Source organism: Borostomias antarcticus (assembly GCF_949987555.1).
Source record: "Borostomias antarcticus genome assembly, contig: scaffold_201, whole genome shotgun sequence".
In the NCBI taxonomy this organism is placed as follows: domain Eukaryota; kingdom Metazoa; phylum Chordata; class Actinopteri; order Stomiiformes; family Stomiidae; genus Borostomias; species Borostomias antarcticus.
The window spans coordinates 27,566-50,000 of record NW_028175650.1 but is presented as its reverse complement, the minus strand read 5'-3'; the positions used below and the strand labels follow the sequence as shown (position 1 = coordinate 50,000).

General features: G+C 45.0%; 2 protein-coding genes across 2 annotated transcripts in view; both read right to left on the bottom strand.

The window, feature by feature from the left end:
* Positions 1–2,499, bottom strand: part of LOC311329413 (quinone oxidoreductase-like) — a gene marked incomplete at its 5' end in the record, with an annotated part of 45,399 nt that extends 42,900 nt beyond the window's left edge. The window contains 3 exons of the mRNA XM_084463265.1: positions 1,360–1,461; positions 1,771–1,949; positions 2,196–2,499. Of these exons, the coding sequence (XP_084319391.1) occupies positions 1,360–1,461; positions 1,771–1,949; positions 2,196–2,499 (585 nt within the window). The remainder of the gene's footprint in view (positions 1–1,359; positions 1,462–1,770; positions 1,950–2,195) is intronic.
* Positions 2,500–11,607: 9,108 nt separating this feature from the next.
* LOC311329412 (H-2 class II histocompatibility antigen, E-S beta chain-like) lies at positions 11,608–20,441 on the bottom strand (the record flags this gene model as incomplete). The annotated part of the gene is made up of 5 exons (XM_084463264.1): positions 11,608–11,619; positions 17,475–17,501; positions 17,838–17,953; positions 18,712–18,993; positions 20,147–20,441. 5 exons carry the CDS (start codon positions 20,439–20,441, stop codon positions 11,608–11,610), a joined length of 732 nt encoding a protein of 243 aa, XP_084319390.1.
* Positions 20,442–22,435: the final 1,994 nt, after the last annotated feature.

Here is a 22,435-nt window from a genome sequence, read left to right as displayed (position 1 = left end):
TGTGTGGTGCTGACGATTTAGTTAACACTGCAACCATCTCTGTCGAGTGTGCATCTGTCTTTATGTGTGTGTGTGTGTGTGTGTGTGTGTGTGTGCGTCTGTCTGTCTGTCTGTCTGTCTGTCTGTCTGTCTGTGTGTGTGCATCTGTCTGTGTCTGTGTCCATCTGTCTGTGTACATCTGTCTGTCTGTATGTGTGCATCTGTCTGTCTGTATGTATGTGTACATCTGTCTGTCTGTATGTGTGCATCTGTCTGTATGTGTGCATCTGTCTGTCTGTTTGTGTTCATCTGTCTGTGTGCATCTGTCTGTCTATGTGTGCATCTGTCTGTATGTGTGCATCTGTCTGTATGTGTGCATCTGTCTGTCTATGTGTGCATCTGTCTGTATGTGTGCATCTGTCTGTCTGTGTGTGTGTCTGTCTGTCTGTCTGTCTGTCTGTGTGTGTGTGTGTGTCTGTCTGTCTGTGTGTGTCTGTCTGTCTGTCTGTCTGTCTGTCTGTCTGTGCATCTGTCTGTGTGCATCTGTCTGTCTGTCTATCTATGTGTGCATCTGTCTGTCAGAGTGAGTGGGGTTGTGTGTGTGTGTGTGTGTGTGTAGCTGTCCTGTAAGGTTGTTAACCGTGGTGTGTGTAGCTGTCCTGTAACATGACACAGGAAAACACAGCAACATGACACAGCAACATGACACAGCAAACATGACACAACTCTACAACATGGCACAGGGAAACACAGCACCATGATACAGCAGAACACAACACAGCAACATGACACAGGGAAACACAGCAACATGACACAGGGAAACACAGCAACATGACACAGGGAAACACAGCACAACACCGCAACATGCACAGCACAGAAACATGACCCAATACAACACAACACAGAACATGACTCAGCACACCACAACACAGCATTGATAATGTGTGAATAACCAGGAGCAGCAGCACACAGACTGAACGCAGACCCCTGGGCTCTCACACACACACACTAAGCCCAGTCGGTCTGATGCTGTGGGGTCTGGACACCCTGTAGTTAAGTGCTCTTTTTTCTCTCATGTGTGTTTCTTGTTGTGTTCATGAGTAGTGGTTCATAGAGGAGGAGGTGAAGGGTTAGGGGTCAGGGGTTAGGGTCAGGGATCCTGTCCTACTGATGGTTCATAGTGGAGGAGAGGAAGGGTCAGGGATGGTTCATAGTGGAGGAGAGGAAGGGTTAGGGTCAGGGGTGGTTCTTAGTGGTGGAGATGAAGGGTTAGGGTCAGGGGTTAGGGTCAGGGGTTAGGGTTAGGGTCAGGGGTTAGGGTTAGGGTCAGGTGTTAGGGTCAGGTGTTTGGGTCAGTGTCAGGGATCCTGTCCTACTGACCGTGACTCGGCCTCCGTGGGTCAGCATCTGCAGGTCGCTGCTCAGGTTCACGTTGGCCAGCATCTCCACCACCACGTCCACACCCTGACCCCCGGTCACCTCCTGGGTCACACACACACACACACACACACACACACACACACACACACACACACACACACACACACACACACACACCCTTACTGCTTATGGTAGTCCATCGTGACCGATGATGACTTCTGCTACTGGTTCGTGGGTTCTCTGGTGACTGTACAGTCCAATGCGTGATGCACACTGTCTGCCACAGACAGGGCAAGTGAAGGCCTGACCCGATGTGGCAGGTGTAGTCTTCTGACCTGATGGGGCAGGTGTAGTCTTCTGACCTGATGGGGCAGGTGTAGTCATGGCCGCCTTTCTCCTCTCTCTTTTTGCCAGATGGTGTTTTCTTCTGTTCTCCTCTGCCAGCTCTGCTCCTTTGTGACAGAGTCCACGCCAGGAGGAACGATCTGCGTCAGCAGCTTCCATGGCAGCAGACTGTATCTCACACGTCTTTAGGAGGGTCTTGAGCTGGTCTTTCAGCCTCTTCTTCTGGCCCCCTGCAGAGCGACGGCCTAGGTGGAGCAGGCCATACAGGGTTTAGCGCGGGAGGCGACTGGGTGGCATTCTGGTGACATGGCCGAGCCATCTGAGTTGGTGAAGCATGATGGTGACCTCTATGCTCCTGTAGCTGGTTCGCTGAAGGACCACAGTGTGTGGAACACGATCCTGCCACGTCACCTGTAAGATGCGTTGGAGGCACCTTATGTGAAACGCCTCCAGCATCTTGAGATGGCGAGCATAGATTGTCCATGTCTCACAACCATAGAGGAGGGTTGTGATGCAGATTGCCTTGTAAACTGAGACTTTGGTGTGGAGGTGGAGGTTATTGTTGTTAAAGACTCTCTTCCTCAGTCGCCCAAAGGAGGATGAGGCCTGTTTGATCCGGTTTTGTATGTCCTGGTCGATGCTGCAGTCTTCTGAGAGGATGCTTCCAAGGTATTTGAAGTGTGGAATGATGGTGAGTGGGGAGCCTTCCACGGTGAAAGTTGGAGGTCTCTGCGGGGGTTCTGATGACCATTGACAGAGGACTTCTGTCTTGGATACATTAACAGATAGTCCCATTCTGTTGCTTCTACATCAGCTGCAATAGTGGCCTGCAGGGCTTCTGCTGTGTGCGCCACAAGGGCGCAGTCGTCAGCATGCTGGAGTTCAGACAGACTGGAGCTTAGTTGTTGCTTGGAGCCTCCTGATGTTGAAGAGGCTCCGGTCCAGCCTGTAGTCCAGGGGCACCCCACTCCCCTCCTCCATTTCCTTGTGCAGAAGTGTTGTCACGCATAGGAGAAAAATGTTGAGGACCGGGGCAAGAGTGCACCATTGTCTCACACCAGTTTCTACTCCAAAGGGGGCAGATTCCAGTCCACATATCGTGACCTTGGCCATCATCCCATCGTGAAACTGCCGCAGGATGTTCACGAACTTCGCCGGGCAGCCATACTGCAGGGGGACTCTCCACAGGAGGTCACGATGTACGGTGTCAAATGCCTTGGAGAGATCCACAAAGGCCATGAACAGGTCTGGTTTTTGTTCGCGATATTTTTCCTGCAGCTGTCTTCAGCAGAAGATCATATCCACTGTGCTGCGGTTTTTCCTGAATCCACACTGGGATTCCGGTAGCAGGGCTTCAGCGATGTTGTTGATGGGCCTGTGGAGCATGATTTTTGCCAGGACTTTACCAGCAACAGAGAGGACTAAGACTAAGACTAAGTTCCACTGATTGTCATACACCTGAGTGTGTGAAATTTGTTCTCCGCATTTGACCCATCCCCTGGGGGAGCGGTGAGCAGCAGCGGTGCCGCGCTCGGGAATCATTTTGGTGATGTAGCCCCCCAATTCCAACCCTTGGAGCGCTATACCTCGGCTGTTTACACACATGGATTTGTCTCCCTTGTTCTTGTATATGGTGACAATGTTTGCATCCTTCCATTGCTGGGGAATGCTTCCTTCCCGCCATACTAGGGAGATGAACTGGTGGATTGCTCTGGTACAGAGGTAGCCCCCCTGCTTCAGGATCTCAGCAGGAATGAAGTCAGGACCAGGAGATTTATTGTTTTTAAGTGACCTTATGGCAGCATGGACTTTGGAGAAGGAAGGTGGGAGGTCAAGACTCTGGATGGTGGGTAGGGTTGGGAGCTCCTCTAGAACCCAGATGTCAATTGCGGCTGGCTGGTTTAGCAGGGCCTGTTAATGTAATTTCAAATCATCACCCATGTGTTCACTCCAAAAATAGTTTTTCTGTTCTCCTACTTGACTGTTGTTCTAACTTTGTAGTTCATTCTCATAGATCAGTCTGTTAAAACTACAAATTCTTCCTGTGTGACATCACTTCCCTGTCCTCTTCATCCTGAAACTATGTCACTTCCTTTTTCACGTTATAACCTTTCTACCTCGTCCTCAAGTGAACCACACAAGCCCGGATTCACTTCCTGTGCTCTTGTCCGAATCTGCAGAATCGTAACATAGAATAAACTATTGTCTTTGTTTAAAACCAGCTTGACCGACCACTCAGCGTGTTCTTTGAAATCTAAACTAAACCAAGTAAGATTTTCATTTACAGGCCTCAAAATGTTCTCCCCATCTCTGGACAATCAATGTTTGATCCTTAATGAGGGAGGATTCATCAGCAGTTCTGAGGGGACAGACAGTATGGGTTCTTGGACCATGGATGGACTTTATTGCATCATAAAAATTGTGCATATCATATCTCTCTGCCTATGATTGTATTTCCTGCGCCTTGGATACCCACCACTGGTTTTGAAGTTGTCTCAGAGTACACTGCACCTTTCTCCTGTGTGCCTGCCAGTTGCTTTTAAGGGCAGCAGAGGATGGGTTATTGAGTGAGGCTTTATGAGCTGAGTGCATACTGTTGAGGAGAGTGGAGATATCTGTGGAGTCTTTGTCGAACCAGTCCTGATGTTTCTTCCTGCTGTAGCCGATGGATTGGGCTGCAGCTTCGTAAAGTGATGCACTGAGAGACAGCCACTTCTCTTCAGTCCCTTTCCAGGAGAGGCTCAACATTCTCTAGCTGATAATCTAGGGACCGGCGGAAGGTGTTACGTGCCTCTGTTTCCTGTAGCCGGGCACAGTGCAGCCTTTTCCTGCTGGACTTTCTGAGGCGTACTGCTGGTGGGATCCTCATGTTGAGCATGCTCATGATCAAACGATGGTCCATCCAGCACTCTGCCCCTCTCATGGCCCGAGTGATCTGGACGTCTCTCAGATCTGACTGCCTGACGATGATGATGTAGTCGAGGAGGTGCCAGTGCTTGGACCTGGGATGCATCCAGGATGTTTTGTATTTGTTTTTCTGTTGGAATATGGTGTTGGTGAGGGTGAGTCTGTGTTCAGCACAGAGACTTAAGAGACGTATCCCATTTGCATTGGAGTGGCCTATGCCATGCTGCCCCAGTACACCTTTCCAAATGCCACTGTCCCTCCCAACTCTTGCATTGAAGTCGCCCATCAACAGGATCTTGTCGTTTTTGGGGACGTTGTGAAGGGCTTCATCCAGCATCTCATAGAAGCTCTGCGTTTTAAGAACCACATTTCCCACAATCCCCCACTCACTCGCTGTAATGGTGGGGAAAAAAATCACTCAAGTTTAAATATGAAATCCAGATGTGTTGCTATAATAATCCACCAAAAAATCACTCAAGTTTAAATATGAAATCCAGATGTGTTGCTATAATAATCCCCCAAAAAATCATTCAAGTTTAAATATGAAATCCAGATGTGTTGCTATAATAATCCACCAAAAAATCACTCAAGTTTAAATATGAAATCCAGATGTGTTGCTAGAATAATCCACCAAAAAAAAAAAAAAATTTCCCCGCCGATATCATCTCTGACCCACGGGGTCGTTACATTATTGTAACCGGCTCTCTGTCTCAAATGTCTAATTCTGGTCAACGTCTACGCCCCCAATTGGGACGATGCCACATTTATAACCAAGCTCTGCTCTTCATTCCCCACACTCAACTCTCACCACTGAATTTTTGGGAGAGACTTGAATTGTATGATGAACCCGGAATTGGACCATTCCAATCCAAAAAATGCCCCCCTCAAAAATGCCAAAGGCTATATTTAAGCAATAAACCACGAGAGGCCGTGTGTTAAAGTGCTTTTATAACAGCTAGGGGGCGTTGTTAGGCACGACGCGAAGCGGAGCGGAGAGAGTTAACCCTAACCCTAAAACCCCCCTAGCTGTTATAAAATCACTATAACACACGGCCTCGAGTGGTTTATTGCTTTTATACAACGGTTACTATAGCTATTAGTGTAAAATAAACACACAGCAATGTAAAATATTAACATTTATTCAAAACGAAGCATAATTCCCTCAATTCCGCCAAGCAAAATAGTTCCCCTAACAAAAGGGTTGCCAAGCAACAACAACAACTACAATGCATTGGATCAAATGGGAGGCGCATTAATACTGAAAATGGAATGATATGCGGTCCCAGGTGTGTGTTACAAAGTATTTTAACACGGCTTCCAGCCAATCAGAATCAAGAACCAGAACTTACCGTTGTATAACAGCATATATGAGTCCGACTGGATGTGTAGATCCATGGAGATTTCTTTACCCAAGGGCCAAGGAATTTTCATTCTTTTCTCATGTTCATCACTCATACACCACAATTGATTATTTGGTAACACTTTACAATAAGGGTACATTAATAAGCATTAGTTAATGGATTATTAAGCATTAAGTAACAGTTAACTAATGTCTCTATTAACCATTTACTAATGTTATTTATGTTAATTAAATTCAAGATCTTAATGATGTCTGTGCCATTGACATTGACTATTTGGAATATTTTGATACATAATCTGTTGGTTCTAATTTGAATTTAAGGGTTTTCCTCTAAAACAAAGAGGTTTTTTCCCACTCAGTCATATTCATATGATGTCTTAGATTATGATCATGTTATCTTTTTACCTTGCTTATGCCAAATTAAGGTGAGGAGTTTTGGTACGTGATTGCATATGGGAAAAAAAAAATGATCTTGGTGTGTTAAATAACTGAGTTTAGTAATCTTTATTATGCTCCACCTAGTGGAGAAATAGATTACTTCCTTTCCATATGTGTAGAATAGGATTTTTGCCAAAAATGTTGGATTATTTTTATGATAGGCCTATTTTATAATTTGATTCCACATTGTTGATTCTTTCATTTCTATTATAGTTGTGGATATTTAATCCACAAAGTGGGGAATTGTGAATGCATTTCAAGTCTCAACAAAGTGTTTTGTTTTCCCCCTGGACTGTTATTCTAAACTTTGTAGTTCGTTCTTCTTGATCAGTCTGTTAGAACTACAAATCCCTCCCTGTGTGACATCACTTCCCTGTCTTCCCCCTGAAACTGTCACTTCCTCTTTCACTGTATAAACCAACGACCCCTCCTCACATTCTTCACTCTTGCCTGGATACACTTCCGGTGCGAGAGTCCGACTCTGCAGACTCGTAACATAGAATAAACTATTGTACTTTGTTTAAAACCAGCTTGAGCGACCACTCAGCGTGTTCTTTGACAATCTAACTAAAATAAGGATAAAAATCTTTCACACTGTCCCTTAGCACCTCCCCTCCCAATGACTGTCCCTGAGCACCTCCCCTCCCAGTGACTGCCCCTGCACTACCCCCAGAGACTATTGTACACTTTGTCCACATTGTCACTTGGTTTTGTTCTACCTCCTTGTGTGTTTGGTCTTGTGTTCGTTGTCTTGTCTTCCATGTTGGTTTGTGTCCTCCCAGCTTCTGCTCTATACACCTGTCCCCTCACTAGTCTCACGTCACTCCAGTCCCTCCTCTCCTGGCCCTTTAGTTCCCCCCCTCTGCTTCTGCCTGGTCCCTTTCCCTGTCCCAGCCTCGTTCCCCGTTCCCTTCCATTGTGTCCTTGTTCCTGTGTCCTTGTGTTGGTGTCTTGTTGGAATCCCTCCATGTCCTTGTCTGGGTGATTGTCTGCACCTGTGTCTCGTTATGTCTTGTTGCACACCTGTACGTTGTTCCTTGATTGTTCTCTCAGAGTATATATGCCCGCCTGTTTCCTTTGTTCTCTGTCGGTTCATTGTCAATGTTAGTGCGTGTTTCCCCTGTGTTTCCTCCCGGTATTATTTTGGATATTAAAACCTATTTTGAACCTGAGCTGCTTGCCTGCCGTCTGCTTTTGGGTCCTACCTCCACCCGCCTCAAACCCTAACAAGGCTACATTCCCACCGCAACCACAAGGTGCATGCTAAACACAAGGGTGAATTCAACACATTGTCTATAAGCACAACCTGGGACTCACGGCGGAGCAACAGAAGGATGTGGGAGCAATATTGGAGGCACTCGAGAGATACTTCACACCCACCAAGAATGTCCTCTTTGAGAGATACGTCTTTGGCAACCTCAAACAAGAGGAAGGAGAGCTTGTGGATGCTTTTGTCACTAGACTGAGAGAAAAGGCTGCCTCATGTGACTATGGAGCTTTGAGAGACGAACTCTTAAGGGACAGGCTTGTCCTTGGGATAACTGACGAGGGCGCTAGACGACGTTTGCTAAGAGAAAAGGACCTGAAATTGGATGAGGCTATTAACATCTGTCGTGCAGCCGAGGTGATGGACAATGAGTTAAAATCCATGTCACTGGTCAGCTCTGGGCCTGGGGAGAGCATTAATGCAACACATGTACAGCGACATGGACGGAGGTCTACCAACACATCTGCACAGCCACACGGCATGAGAGGCACAGGGGAATGCAAGTACTGTGGCACACTGCACAAACGTGGGCGAGACCTGTGCCCCGCATTTGGAAAATCATGCCGCTTATGCGGCACTGCTAATCACTTTGCCAAAGTATGCATGAAAAATGGCCAGCAGGCACGTCAGTTGAACGCCGTGGATGACCCGCCGCTAGGGGACCCGGGTGACAGCGACCGTGATGAGAGAGACGTGTATTCAGCAGAGAGCTTGGGGGCAGTGAACACTCAGGGGAAAGAGTGGTTTGTCAACCTGCCTCTACACAGAGGGGTCCAGAGGTGCCAGCTTGACTCTGGAGCCACCTGCAACGTGATGAGCATCAAGGACAAGATGAGACTAGCGCCTAGAATGCGTCTTCGGAAAAGTCTCACCAGATTGAAGCTTTACAACAGTGAATGGATGACCTCGATGGGAGTGTACAGCACACAATGTGTCGTTAGGGGCAAAACGCACATGCTGGACTTTGAGATCGTGCGTACTAGCCAGAAGCCCTTGCTTTCAGGGGAGACATGCGAGAGACTTGGTCTGATACGTTTCACCATTCCAGAAGAGCTGAACAAACTGGAACATTGTCAGATGGGTGAACTAACTAAAGAATGTCTCGTTAGCACCTACCACGACGTGTTCACGAGCCCTGTCGATTCTCTGCCAGGTGATGTTCACTTTGAGCTGGATAACACTGTGGCGCCTGTGCAGTGCGCTCCAAGGAACATCCCGGTATCCCTCAGGGAAGCTGTTCGAGCGCAGTTGGATCATCAGTACCAGAAGGATGGACACTTAACCACAGTCACTCAACCCACAGACTGGATTAGCAATCTGGTCATAGTAAAGAAGCCAGACAAATCGCGGCTTTGCATTGACCCCAAGCCCCTTAATCGAGCTTTAAGGCGGTCCCACTACCTCATGCGCACTTTAGATGACGTGCTGTACAAGCTGCCGAAAGCACGTATCTTCATCCTGGTGGATGCACGAGATGCATTCCTTCAGTGTCGCCCGGATGAGGAGAGCAGCCTGATGACAAAATTCTTGACGCCATGGGGTAGGAAACGGTGGCTGAAACTTCCTTTCGGTGTGTCTGTCGCACCAGAGCTGTACCAGAGGAAGCAGCATGAGCTTCTGGCCGGGTTGAAAGGGATTGAGCCCATAGCCGATGACATCCTCATAGTGGGCTGTGGGGACACAGAGGAGGAAGCCATTCGCGACCATGACACAAACCTCATCGCTCTGATGGACAGATGCAGAGAAGTGAAGCTGAGGCTGCGCCTGAAAAAGCTGCAGTTTCGAGTGAAGGAGGTCCGCTTCCACGGCCATGTACTCTCAGCGGAGGGTCTCCAAGCTGACCCTGACAAGGTCAGGGCGGTTCTGGACATGCCTAACCCCACGGATGCGAAGGGGGTTCAGCGGTTTGTCGGGTTCGTGAACTACCTGTCCCGGTTCATGCCACGCTTGTCAGAGGTGTGTGAACCGCTGAGAAGATTACTGGACAAAGATGTGCTGTGGCACTGGCTGCCCAAGCATGATGCTGCTATGAAGGAAATCAAGACGCTCGTCACGGCAGTGCCAATCCTACGATATTATGATGTCAGCAAGCCGGTCACCATACAGAGCGACTCCAGCCAGACCGGTTTGGGCTGCTGCTTGTTTCAGGAAGGACAGCCGGTCGCGTTCGCCTCCCGTGCGCTGACCCAGACGGAGCAGAACTATGCACAGATTGAAAAGGAGTGTCTGAGCATAGTATTTGCCTGCCAACGCTTCCACTACTACCTATATGGGAGGGGTGATGTGACTGCAGAGACCGACCACCGCCCGCTGGTGTTCATCTTCAGTAAGCCCCTCCTCAGTGCACCAAAACGCCTTCAGAGCATGCTCCTCACACTGCAGAACTACTGCCTCACGGTGGTATACAAGCCAGGCCCTGAAATGTACTTAAGTGACACGCTCAGCAGAGCCACCACCCCGCCACAGAGAACAGATACCGTGTACCGACATGAGATGGTCTGCAGCATGCAGCAGGAGCAGTATGACGCGGCAGCCATTCAGCAGGCAGACTATCTGAACGTCACCAGCCAACGCCTCGCACAGATTCGAAAGCACACGGAGGAGGATGCGTGTCTCCAAACACTCAAGTCAGTCGTGCTTGAGGGATGGCCGGAACAAAAGGAGGAGAGCCCCATAGCCATCAGGGAATACTGGGCCATCAGAGATGAAATAAGTGCACAGGACGGTGTGCTCTTCAGGAGCCAGCGCGTCATCATTCCGAAAGCTATGAGTCCTGAGATGCTGAAACGGATCCACTACAACCATGTGGGGGGCGAGGCTTGCTATAGGCAGGCCCGAGATACACTCTACTGGCCCAATATGCAGGGCGAGATCAAGGACTATGTACAGCAGTGCTCCGTGTGTAAAGAGTATGCACACGAACAACAGAAAGAGACCATGATGTCGCACCCACTCCCCACATGTCCCTGGCAGCTGGTGAGCATGGACCTGTTCAGCTATGCAAAACAAGACTTCCTGCTCATGGTGGACCATTACTCCGACATCTGGGAGATCGACCTGCTACCTGACCTGTCAGCAGAGACAACGATCCGAAGATGCAAGGCACAGTTTGCACGCTATGGCATTCAAGACAGGGTCATTTCTGATTCTGGAAGTCAGTTCGGATGTGGAGAGTTTCGGGCATTTGCAAGAGAGTGGGGTTTCGAACATGTCACGTCCTCGCCGAGGCACCCAAAAGCTAACGGCAAAGCAGAGTCTGCAGTGAAGATTGTGAAAAGCCTCTGCAGGAAAGCAGATCGTGCCAATGAGGACCCCTGGAAGGCTTTTCTACATTGGAGAAACACGCCCACGGAGGGCATGCGCTGCAGTCCAGCACAACGGCTGATGTCACGGAGGCTGAGGACTCTTCTGCCTGTGGCCGACCAGCTACTAGCGCCTCAGGTCGTCACTGGGGTTCCCGACAAGCTGAGAGTGAGACATCAGGCAGCTAAGCTAGTGTATGACAGATCGGCCAAGGATCTTTCAGTGCTGAACATCGGCCAGCCCATAAGGATGAAGCCGCTCCCAGGAGACAGGACGGGCCGATGGAGGAGAGGTGTATGCCTGCAGCAGGTGGGACCTCGGTCCTATCTCGTCAACCTGGAAGGAACTACGTATCGTCGCAACAGGGTTGATCTCAGACCAGCGGAGGCTGCCCCTCCCCAGCCGGCCTCCCACCCGGAACAGCCACTTGAGCCCGGAGACGCACATGTGAGCAGGGGCGGCGCCGATGAGGTCGTCAGCAGCCCTGGGGTGTCTTCAAGCTTGTCAACCCTGAGGTCACCGCCTTCTTCACCACAGACTGTGAGCACACCATGCCGTGAGTTACAGGGCCGGGCCTTCTCCCGGAGCGGGAGGCTGATTAAGCCTCCAGACAGACTTGACCTCTAGGTCATACACTGAACTGAGAGTGGAACACACAAACACACGTATACAGACACAGGAGAGTGATGATTGGGAAACAAAAGAAAACATTTTTTTTTTTAAAAGAATGAAAAAGAGAGTAAAGAAAACTGTGATTATGTGCTCTGATGCTGTTATTTTGATACAATTGCTGGTAATGTTCTGGTTGCTAGTGATTAATTGATTGTCTCTGTTTAGGTGTACTATATAATATTTGATATATTACTGTTCAAATGGTTAAGAGCAAATGTTGTTATTTTTGTATTGATACTTTACTAAAGGAAGGGAGATGTTGCAGGGTGTCTTATGTTATGTAGCCAACAGCCCCACCTTGTGGGCGCTGTTATATATATACCTGCCTCACGCGTTATGACCCAGATCTGTTATGTGCACGGCCGACTAATACATGGCATTTACAGACACAGCCCGACTCTGTCCTTTATTCATGCACATCACTCATAACAGTACTTGCTTTTTCTGTGTAAATGCTGTAAGAAAAAATGTATATATAATTTCAAAAAATGTGTTTAGAGTTTGTTGTTTTTGTCAGAGGGCGTCTGTTCAATCTACATTGAAACAGCTAGATAGTGTATGAACCTGGTCTGGGTCAGTCAGTCCTGTTCTGCACTGAGACCGGAGCCCGGTATCTCTGTCCAGGATCAAAGCTGGTCCACGTTGTTGTTCTGATGGCATATTCATGTTGAGTGTTCTGGAGTGAGCTCTCTGTAACTGGGTTATAAAAGAAGCAACCAGATGATGTGTTTTTGCCATCGGTTCTTTGGCATTATTTCAATAAATGGCTTATTTCTCCGCTATCTTTTGCCATTTATGTCAGAAGGTTTTGTGAGTATTATTTCATTAAAATATATATTTGATGAATCTGGGCCCCTGTGGTCGTTTGTCTGTGTTACTGTACATGACAGTACAGTACAGTGTGTTGTTTTCAGGATTGATTAGCTCAACTCCACCAATATCACCCGTTTTACCGTCAGAAGGATTCAGAAAATGGAAAACTTTCCAGGTTCATTCTCCGTGCTCCTGAGTGAGCCAGTTGTTTTACACATCCAGACCCTGAGCTTGAGGGTAAGAATTTACTGCCCCCACCCCCCCTCTCTCTCTCTCTCTCTCTCTCTCTCTCTCTCTCTCTCTCTCTCTCTCTCTCTCTCCATGGTGCAGGTTTACCAGACTGCGGGTCACGTCAGAGGAGAGATTTATGGGTAATGCAGTTCTTTATGTGATTGGCCCCTTCAGGAAGTGACCTAATACAAACATGGGGAGGGCTTGAGAGGAGCCTGGGGCTGCGTTCAGAATCACATACTTCTACTTCTTACTACCAGTACCTACTACAGCTGCCCTTAGAAAGTACTTCTTACTACCAGTACCTACTACAGCTGCCCTTAGAAAGTACTTCTTACTACCAGTACCTACTACAGCTGCCCTTAGAAAGTACTTCTTACTACCAGTACCTACTACAGCTGCCCTTAGAAAGTACTTCTTACTACCAGTACCTACTACAGCTGCCCTTAGAAAGTACTTCTTACTACCAGTACCTACTACAGCTGCCCTTAGAAAGTACTTACTTTGCAAGCAGTAGGCATCCAATTGGGACATACTACCTTGTCATAACATTGCGCCTTGAAATGTGCCCACATCCGTCGCTGTCCATAACGCGGCATTTGTCTACAGCTGTCACGACTCGCACATGTGACGCACATTTCCGCTGCGCACAGGATTGTGGGTCAGAATAGCCAGAAAAGCCTGCTGGCCTGCATACTGCAAAATACGACCGTATGTAGTAGGACATCCTGGTATTTTTGCCATACTGCATGTGGCATACTATGTATTGGGACATACTACATCCTGTTTTGGCATACTATATAGTAGGGTTCAGAACGCGGCCTAGGAGAGGTGATAGGGCTCTGAGGAGACTATAGACTATAGACACTATAGACCATAGAGACTATAGACCATAGAGACATATACACAAATATAGTTTTTATTAAATCTGGACTATTGAAATTGAAAGAGCAAATTGAGTTACAGACACTGATTATTGTGCACAAGGCAAAAAGTCAAACATTAACAGTTACAAAAGTTGTTTGTTTTCACTTCAGAGAATGATGATCACAGAAGAAAATATGATTTTAAGCATCAGTATGCACAGACCACATTATGACAGATGTGTACTGCAGTGGTGGGTGTCAAACTATGGAACTCTTTGAATAATGAACTAAAGCACTGTAGCACAATATTTCAATTAACATTTTGTATAGATATAGAACATTCAGACTGAAAATGCATAGTTGGGTTTTGACCTTGATTATTATTCATGTATTATATATCTTATGCGTATATATGTTTGGTTTGGTTTATGTTGCATTGTGCTTGTTGGTGGAATGGGCTGACCATTAAGCCAATGCTATGCTCATTTGAATAAGGGGGCAGGTAAAAATAAGATGTTATCTTCATCCTGCTCCTTCTCGATCATGGATGATGATGATGTGGAAATTGAAGCATTATTTGTTTCTTTAGTTGATACAATATACTCATCCATGTGAGAAATGAAAAGACATTCATTCATTCATTCATATCAGACCTGTTTTGGTCCAGATGGGTAAAAGAGTCCCTTCCACTCATGCAAGAACGCCATATATATTCTATTGGTGGGATATTCTGAAATAATGATTAGGCTATAATTTCATTTGGTAATGGCTTGTGTGGACATGTGGTAAATATTCCACAAGGTGGCGCCACATGCCTCTGCTTTGACAGCAAGATCACTTTTTTGGATTTACCCTTTGTATAAAATGTGTTTGTGTGTAAATAAACCTGACTTATGTTATTCACGCAACACCTAAAAAAACTAAGCAGGCTACAATGAATGACTGTGCTCTCCTCCTGCCTGTTCGCCAGTGAAGTAGTAGGGAGGAGCTTGAGTGTAAAAAGAACGGCTCCCACAACTGCGAATCGGTTCCCATCGTTCGTTTTAAAGAGCCGTTCAAAAGAATCGGATCGTTCTTGAACGTCACATCACTACTGTGCAGAGAGGAACGCTGAGCTGATATAGGTTTTCAACCGCAAGCAACGTAGGCTATACCGCTATACTGCGAAAACATTTTATTTTATCTTTGAGAGATCTAATTAGCTGTGAATTGAAATGACATGAAATAATGTCTGATAGATTAAGATAGGTCTTGTCGCCTGGACACATTAGTTCCAATGCTTCCAATTCTAATCCAGCACAATGAGAGCGGGATAGCCAGTTAGCTCATGAGCTCACAACAACTAGCAGCAGCTTCCATAACATTAATGGTAGCGGTCAGTGGATAAAGCAGGTACGTGTAACGTTAGCTATTTTGCTGCAATTGGTTCAACTTCTGTTGCTGGACAAAGTAAGGGATAAAAATATTGGAGTGAAAGGATGAACGTGTGGAGGTTTGGGGTATAGTCCCATAAAGTCATCCCCACTGGGGCCTTGAACCCTGGTCTCCTGGGTGGGAGTCCTATGCTCTCACCACTACTCTACTTGTGCAGTGGAGATCGGCAGGTTGATTTTGGTGTCCTTCTTTATGTTGGTGTGCTGGGACTACTGCCTCTTGTGGTGACAACAGAGAAATGCAGGTCAACATTGATCGGAGGGAGGGAGGGAGGGAGGGAGGGAGTGATAACCGGACAAACGCTATTCTAGGTGCGCTGTCTTACATCCATGCACAAAAAACCACTGCCTCTTGTCTAGGTGCGCTGGCTTACAGCCATAATTGTCTAAATAACACACAGAGCATTTATCAATAACAATTATACTTCCCGCTCCAGATCAATGAGTTGCTAGTTTAAGCCGGAAGTGTGCATGAGTAATACTAAAAGGACAGGAAATAGCAGGTTAGGGAATATATGTTCCGCCTATGAACACGCCTTCTGGCGGCCATGTGGATTACCTCAGTTTTCGAAAACTATACACTGTAAGAAATTAGCTTTGCTAATTAGCTTAATTGGCTTGTTTTGCGCCATAAATCACAGAAACTAAACATAATTGTGACTTACAGTGCAGAAATTTCTATGAATATGTTTCTTATATCAGGTAGTAAATTAATTTTGGTCCTGACATGTGGTCCAAACTTTTGCGGGCATCACACTACTAATAGTAATATTGAGGTCAAAAGTGGCACAATGTTATCACAAAGTCCTCTTGTAGTGACAAGACACAACGAGTAGTGACATGTTCTTTATTAGTCACATTCTACATCAAACAGGTAAGATGTTCTTCTGTTAGCTCCTACAGTAGATTGTGCACACGCTAAGCAAGAGGTAAAAGAATTATAAGAGAAAGAGATTTTGTATCAATCATTAAGCTAATGTTATAGTCCAATAACAGAACCTGAAACCACCACCACGTTTAAACAGACACCAACCGTACTGTAATAGCCTAGTTCATTTAAACAGACACCAACCGTACTGTAATAGCCTAGTTCATTTAAACAGACACCAACCGTACTGTTATAGCCTAGTTCATTTAAACAGACTCCAACCGTACTGTTATAGCCTAGTTCATTTAAACAGACTACAACCGTACTGTAATAGCCTAGTTCAATTAAACAGACTACAACCGTACTGTAATAGCCTAGTTCATTTAAACAGACACCAACCGTACTGTAATAGCCTAGTTCATTTAAACAGACACCAACTGAAGTGTAATAGTTCATCTAAACAGAGCTCTGCGTACTGTAATAGTTGACTGGCTCTAACATTAGACACAAGGCAAGCTTTAGCTGATAACACTACTGTATCTCACAAACAAATGAAAACAAAGAATACAACTGAGTTATTCTCCTGAACAGTAGTTAATTCCCCTCTGAATGCCAACATTAGATTATCATTATCATACATTTAACAACACTTGACTGTATGTTAATCATTAGTTAATATATGGTGAAAAAAAGCAATACATTAGTGCAACAAGGACTCTCATACTGGAGTATATGTTAGGTTTGAAGACCTGTCCTGAAGTTGAAGCAGTCCTGAAGCTCCCAAGTACAGTGGATTCTCATGTAGATTATTGACTTAAGGTGAATATACTGTAACATTACAATAATGCATATTTGTTGGCAAAGGATGGATACAGTGTAATAAACCTTGGCCTGGTTATCCTCTAGCAGAGACAGGTTAAGACCTGTAGGAACCAAGTAAACAGGCCTTTGTACAGACCTCTAACCTGCCACAAAGAGTGTCTGAAGTTGTCAGTGATGTTTGGTGTCAGACTCAGGATGTCCTCCAGTCACTTGTCCTGCTAATGCTGTTTCTCCACAGACACCCAGTTTAGACTAGAAACCAGAGGGAAATGACTCCAACTCTCATACATGACTATTATTGATATGTGGATCTTATAACCCTGGTACAGTTGATTAATAACACCCAGGACAGTGCATTATTGATTAATAACACCCAGGACAGTGCATTATTGATTAATAACACACAGGACAGTGCATTATTGATTAATAACACCCAGGACAGTGCATTATTGATTCAGAACACACAGGACAATGCCTTATTTGCGTATTAAAGGGAATATTGTTGTTGCATATAGAGAGACAAACTCATAACACATATGTATGGCCTTCTTAAGACAGTATTGGTTAATATGGAGCAAAGATATTGTATTACGCTCAAGCATTTTAGCGTTATTTCATTTAAACTGAGATTTCTGGTTAGAAGGAAGCTCTAATATCAGGTCTAGTTCAGCAGTGGATTCAGAAACAGACCTGCAAACCTGAGAAGATAAAAGAAAACCGTTACAATGACCATCAGGCACAGTCAGTTGTAGTAGTTGGTGAAACTTTTCTGTGACAAGAGGAGTCTCACCTTAGCTAGCAGGCACCAGCATCCGCCCTGTGAAATAAACACAGAGAGGGTGAAGAGACAGAGGTGACACAATCACTATGTGATATTTCAACAAATAAATCAACATTGCTGCCACCATCCACTGAACACAGGAGCAGTATTCTTGAAAAATACATCTCTCAATGTATAAGTGAATCTTTCTTACATCATGATTATTTTACAGTGTGCTGCGTACATAACACACAGATGACTGTGAAGACTGGATGACTATGAAGACTGTACATGTTCTCTACACACAGATGACTATGAAGACTGTACATGTTCTCTACACACAGATGACTATGAAGACTGTACATGTTCTCTACACACAGCTGATGACTCAACATTGGATTTCTTCTTCTGGTAGTAGATGAGTCCAGCCAGTGCAAAGACCAGTCCCAGCACCAGCCCAGACGCCCCGATGGCGATCTTATTCCTCTCAGACTCAGGCAGGGACGGGTCTGTCAAGGAGAAATGACCCTTCTGTTAGCATGTGATGACACTGTAGCTGTCCTGTATGTAGCTTCTGACAGACCACCATCTATCATACGCTAGCACACACAGTCACAGTCAGGGTCATTCAGGTACCCAGCCACAACACAGCACTCGTACCCTGCTCACCTGAACTCACCCCAGTACACCATGACAACACCCTAACAACAGCTGAGCAGTGAACTCACCCTAGTACACCATGACAACACCCTAACAACAGCTGAGCAGTGAACTCACCCCAGTACACCATGACAACACCCTAACAACAGCTGAGCAGTGAACTCACCCTAGTACACCATGACAACACCCTAACAACAGCTGAGCAGTGAACTCACCCTAGTACACCATGACAACACCCTAACAACAGCTGAGCAGTGAACTCACCCTAGTACACCATGACAACACCCTAACAACAGCTGAGCAGTGAACTCACCCTAGTACACCATGACAACACCCTAACAACAGCTGAGCAGTGAACTCACCCTAGTACACCATGACAACACCCTAACAACAGCTGAGCAGTGAACTCACCCTAGTACACCATGACAACACCCTAACAACAGCTGAGCAGTGAACTCACCCTAGTACACCATGAGAACACCCTAACAACAGCTGAACAGTGAACTCACCCCAGTACACCATGACAACACCCTAACAACAGCTGAGCAGTGAACTCACCCTAGTACACCATGACAACACCCTAACAACAGCTGGACAGTGAACTCACCCCAGTGCTTCACGAGGGGTCTGTCCAGGCTGGCGTGCTCCACCATGCAGGAGATCTTCTCCCCGGATCTGGGCGTGTACTCCAGTTGGGAGTGGAACTGGTAGTACCAGTCACCGTTGACCGACTCCTCAGTGGAGATCACGTCTGAGGTCACTTCCTGTCCATCCCTCTTCCAGGTCACTCTGATCTTTTTGGGGTAGAAGTCATAGGCGCTGCACACCAGCATGGCAGGGTGTCTGCCACTAGAGGGGGTCACTGAGAGAAGTTTGACAGAGGGCTCCACTGATAGTGGAGGAAAAACAGCAACACATTAGTTCATATAACACTATCATTCATATCATATTGATCAGGGTTCTGTTCTCTATTAATTAACTCTATTATCTGTCTTTATTATATATACTGTATTATTGGTCTTTATTATATATACTGTATTATTGGTCTTTATTATATATACTGTATTATTGGTCTTTATTATATATACTGTATTATTGGTCTTTAATATGTCTACTCTATTATTGGTCTTTAATATGTCTACTCTATTATTGATCTTTAATATGTCTACTCTATTATTGGTCTTTAATATGTCTACTCTATTATTGGTCTTTAATATGTCTACTCTATTATTGATCTTTAATATGTCTACTCTATTATTGGTCTTTAATATGTCTACTCTATTATTGGTCTTTAATATGTCTACTCTATTATTGGTCTTTAATATGTCTACTCTATTATTGGTCTTTAATATGTCTACTCTATTATTGGTCTTTAATATGTCTACTCTATTATTGGTCTTTAATATGTCTACTCTATTATTGGTCTTTAATATGTCTACTCTATTATTGGTCTTTAATATGTCTACTCTATTATTGATCTTTAATATGTCTACTCTATTATTGGTCATTAATATATCTACTCTATTATTGATCTTTAATATGTCTACTCTATTATTGGTCTTTAATATGTCTACTCTATTATTGGTCTTTAATATGTCTACTCTATTATTGGTCTTTAAACTCTCTAAGCGCACGAGCCCTCTCCCACCGGCTGAGCAGAGGTTTTGCATGCGGTTGGACTTTCCTAGATTTACCGCAAGGTCGGGAATTGTAAGCATTTCCCGGTTAATGTGCACAATCCCCGACCGTACGGGAGATGTGAGGAATACTAACCAATTTCTCACATCTCCCTCAAGGTGGGGGAATGTGCTCATTACCCGGGAGATGTGAGAAACGCACATGTTCCTCCTACATTCCCCGCGAGGTCGGGGATGTGCGCAATAACCGGGAAAAGCTCACTTTCCCCGTTTTCTCACATTGACCGTAACATATCCACCAGACAGAAGCTTCATTACAGGTTTTGTAGTGAACAGATGAAAGAGGTGTCGTATCATCTGGTGAGTGAGAGATGTGATGTTGTTGTGGTGAGGAGGGCAGCTCACCTGTCTTCTCCAGTACGGCAGGGAGGAGGAGCTCAGCGTGGGGCTTGCAGAAACGCTCCAGCTGCGCTCGCCAAACAGCCAGGTTAACAGGATCATCATTCCGGATCTTAGCATTATACAGACCATGCTCAGTGTATCCCTCCCACCTGCCCTTAGTGCTGTTGAACCTGATATCCTCAATCTTATTATAAATATAAGAGTATATGTACTCATGCGGTTGCTCTGTAGAGTATAAGCAGTGTGACACCACGTAGTGCTCATATCCACCTGAAATATTGAAGAACAAATTATGCATGATCACAGTTTTCATCTGAATTCATTACACACTTTATTTTCTCATAATTCATGATAATCATGTCAAAGAACAATTCAGAAACATTTAATACAAATGTTATATGAAACAATATGTAACAATAAGATCACTGTCATTAGTTCATTGATGGAAAGCTAATTATACCTGGTAATACCATAGACTTTATACAGACTGTATTATACAGACTCACGGTGTGTAGTTTATGATAATGTAGCCTACCTGCTTTTTGCGTGGACAGAACCACAGCCATGCAAATGGAAAACACAGTTGACAAGGACATGTTCCTCCAGCGTTCAACTTCTCAACTAGATGAAAGAGAGCAGAGCACTCAGATAATAAACTGACTCTTAACCAAACAAACCAATCTCTGCTTCAGAAAAACACATGTCACATGTTGCTAGGCAGAGGTCAAACATTGTACGTTCATTATTACTGTATGGTCGGTTACTAACAGTTAATTCTCAATCAGAACACAGTCATTTACATAAATACAGCATTGTTCTTAAACATTGACAAACATTTAATTCAGTTTTACTTTGTATTGAGTTAGAGCGTTGTTTACTCATCATGTTTGGCTCTTCAGGCTGTCACACTCAGTTCTCCTAAATTCAGCCATGCCAACCATATTGACAGTGTTACAGCAACAGACAGACATATCTCTTTATAGGGCAGCACAAGGAATAGCACAGGTATCAACTGACCACTTAAAATTCAATTAACCAATTACATCCAAATCAACAATATCCTGAGTAGCCATTTTGGCCAGTCGTGCAAGGTTTCCTCAGCAAAACAAGGTCTGAGCTGATCCGTGCCATGCCTATGCCACAATGTGTATATCTGCTTATGGACCGTGTGCTTGGGATCAAATGAGATACCGGGAAAATGATTCATGTTTACAATATGGGAGGGACTGATGTCGAAGAGCAAGCTCTGGAAACATTTGCATCTGGAGAAGTGTTTCTGTCTGAAAACTACAAACCTGAGACATTATGATGGAAGACTATGATGTATTTCCACCAAAAATGTTGTATTTATCAAGCAAAGCATGTAATTGTTGTTGATGTCATTTCTTCACAGAGAGGAGAACTGAGAAGACTTGAATTATACCCTGAACTGAACATTTCTTTTCTCTCTCTTTTGTCTCTTGTGTAGGACCCTTGGACCAATCAGATGAGTCATTTCCAGCCTCATCATCTGTATCTAGGTAGACGCTCACATGGCTGTTCAGGCTTGTAGTGTAAATGCACAGTGGATGAGAACTTAGGAGGTAACGCAGGGATAGAATACATAGAGTTGGGGTGTCAGAGGCCTCTCACATAAAGGTCTTTATGTAAAAGAAGATAATGATCATCAGATTGATGGGGACTTGAAAGTGTACAGTACATAACATGAAGCCTATAATGCCATTAGGGAAGTGGCTGATTATATGATTCAGTTATAGTAGAACTAGATGACTAATGGTTATCATGTAAAAGTGAGAATGCATGACGGAATTATTCAATTAATTATTTTACCTTTTTACATTAATATGATAACTCAAGTACTGACAAAATGCATAATTAAATCAATCCACCCCCTGAAAACAACAACAAAGAAAGATTATGGCTACGTTCCTATCCAATTACATCAACTGTTGGGGTGAGAATCTCACTGATCCTGTTTCACAGAAACCAGGCTGTCCAGACAAACCAGTCTGGAGAAGTCCCTGAATATTGAAACCATAAAACTATGGAGCGACTTTGGACAGAAGAATATCTTCAGATTTTTTAGAGCTCCAAAGATTAGAGGAAGGCTTCTATCTCATTTCCGTGTGTTAAGTTAGCTAGGACCTGTACTGAGGGCATCAAAGGTCAGCCTACACGTTACACAGAACACAATGATACACCCGTATCATTCAGTCAATCATAAATCAATCACATGATACCCCTGCCTCATTCAAAACAGTCAATCATTCAAACAGGTGGCGCAGTACCTAG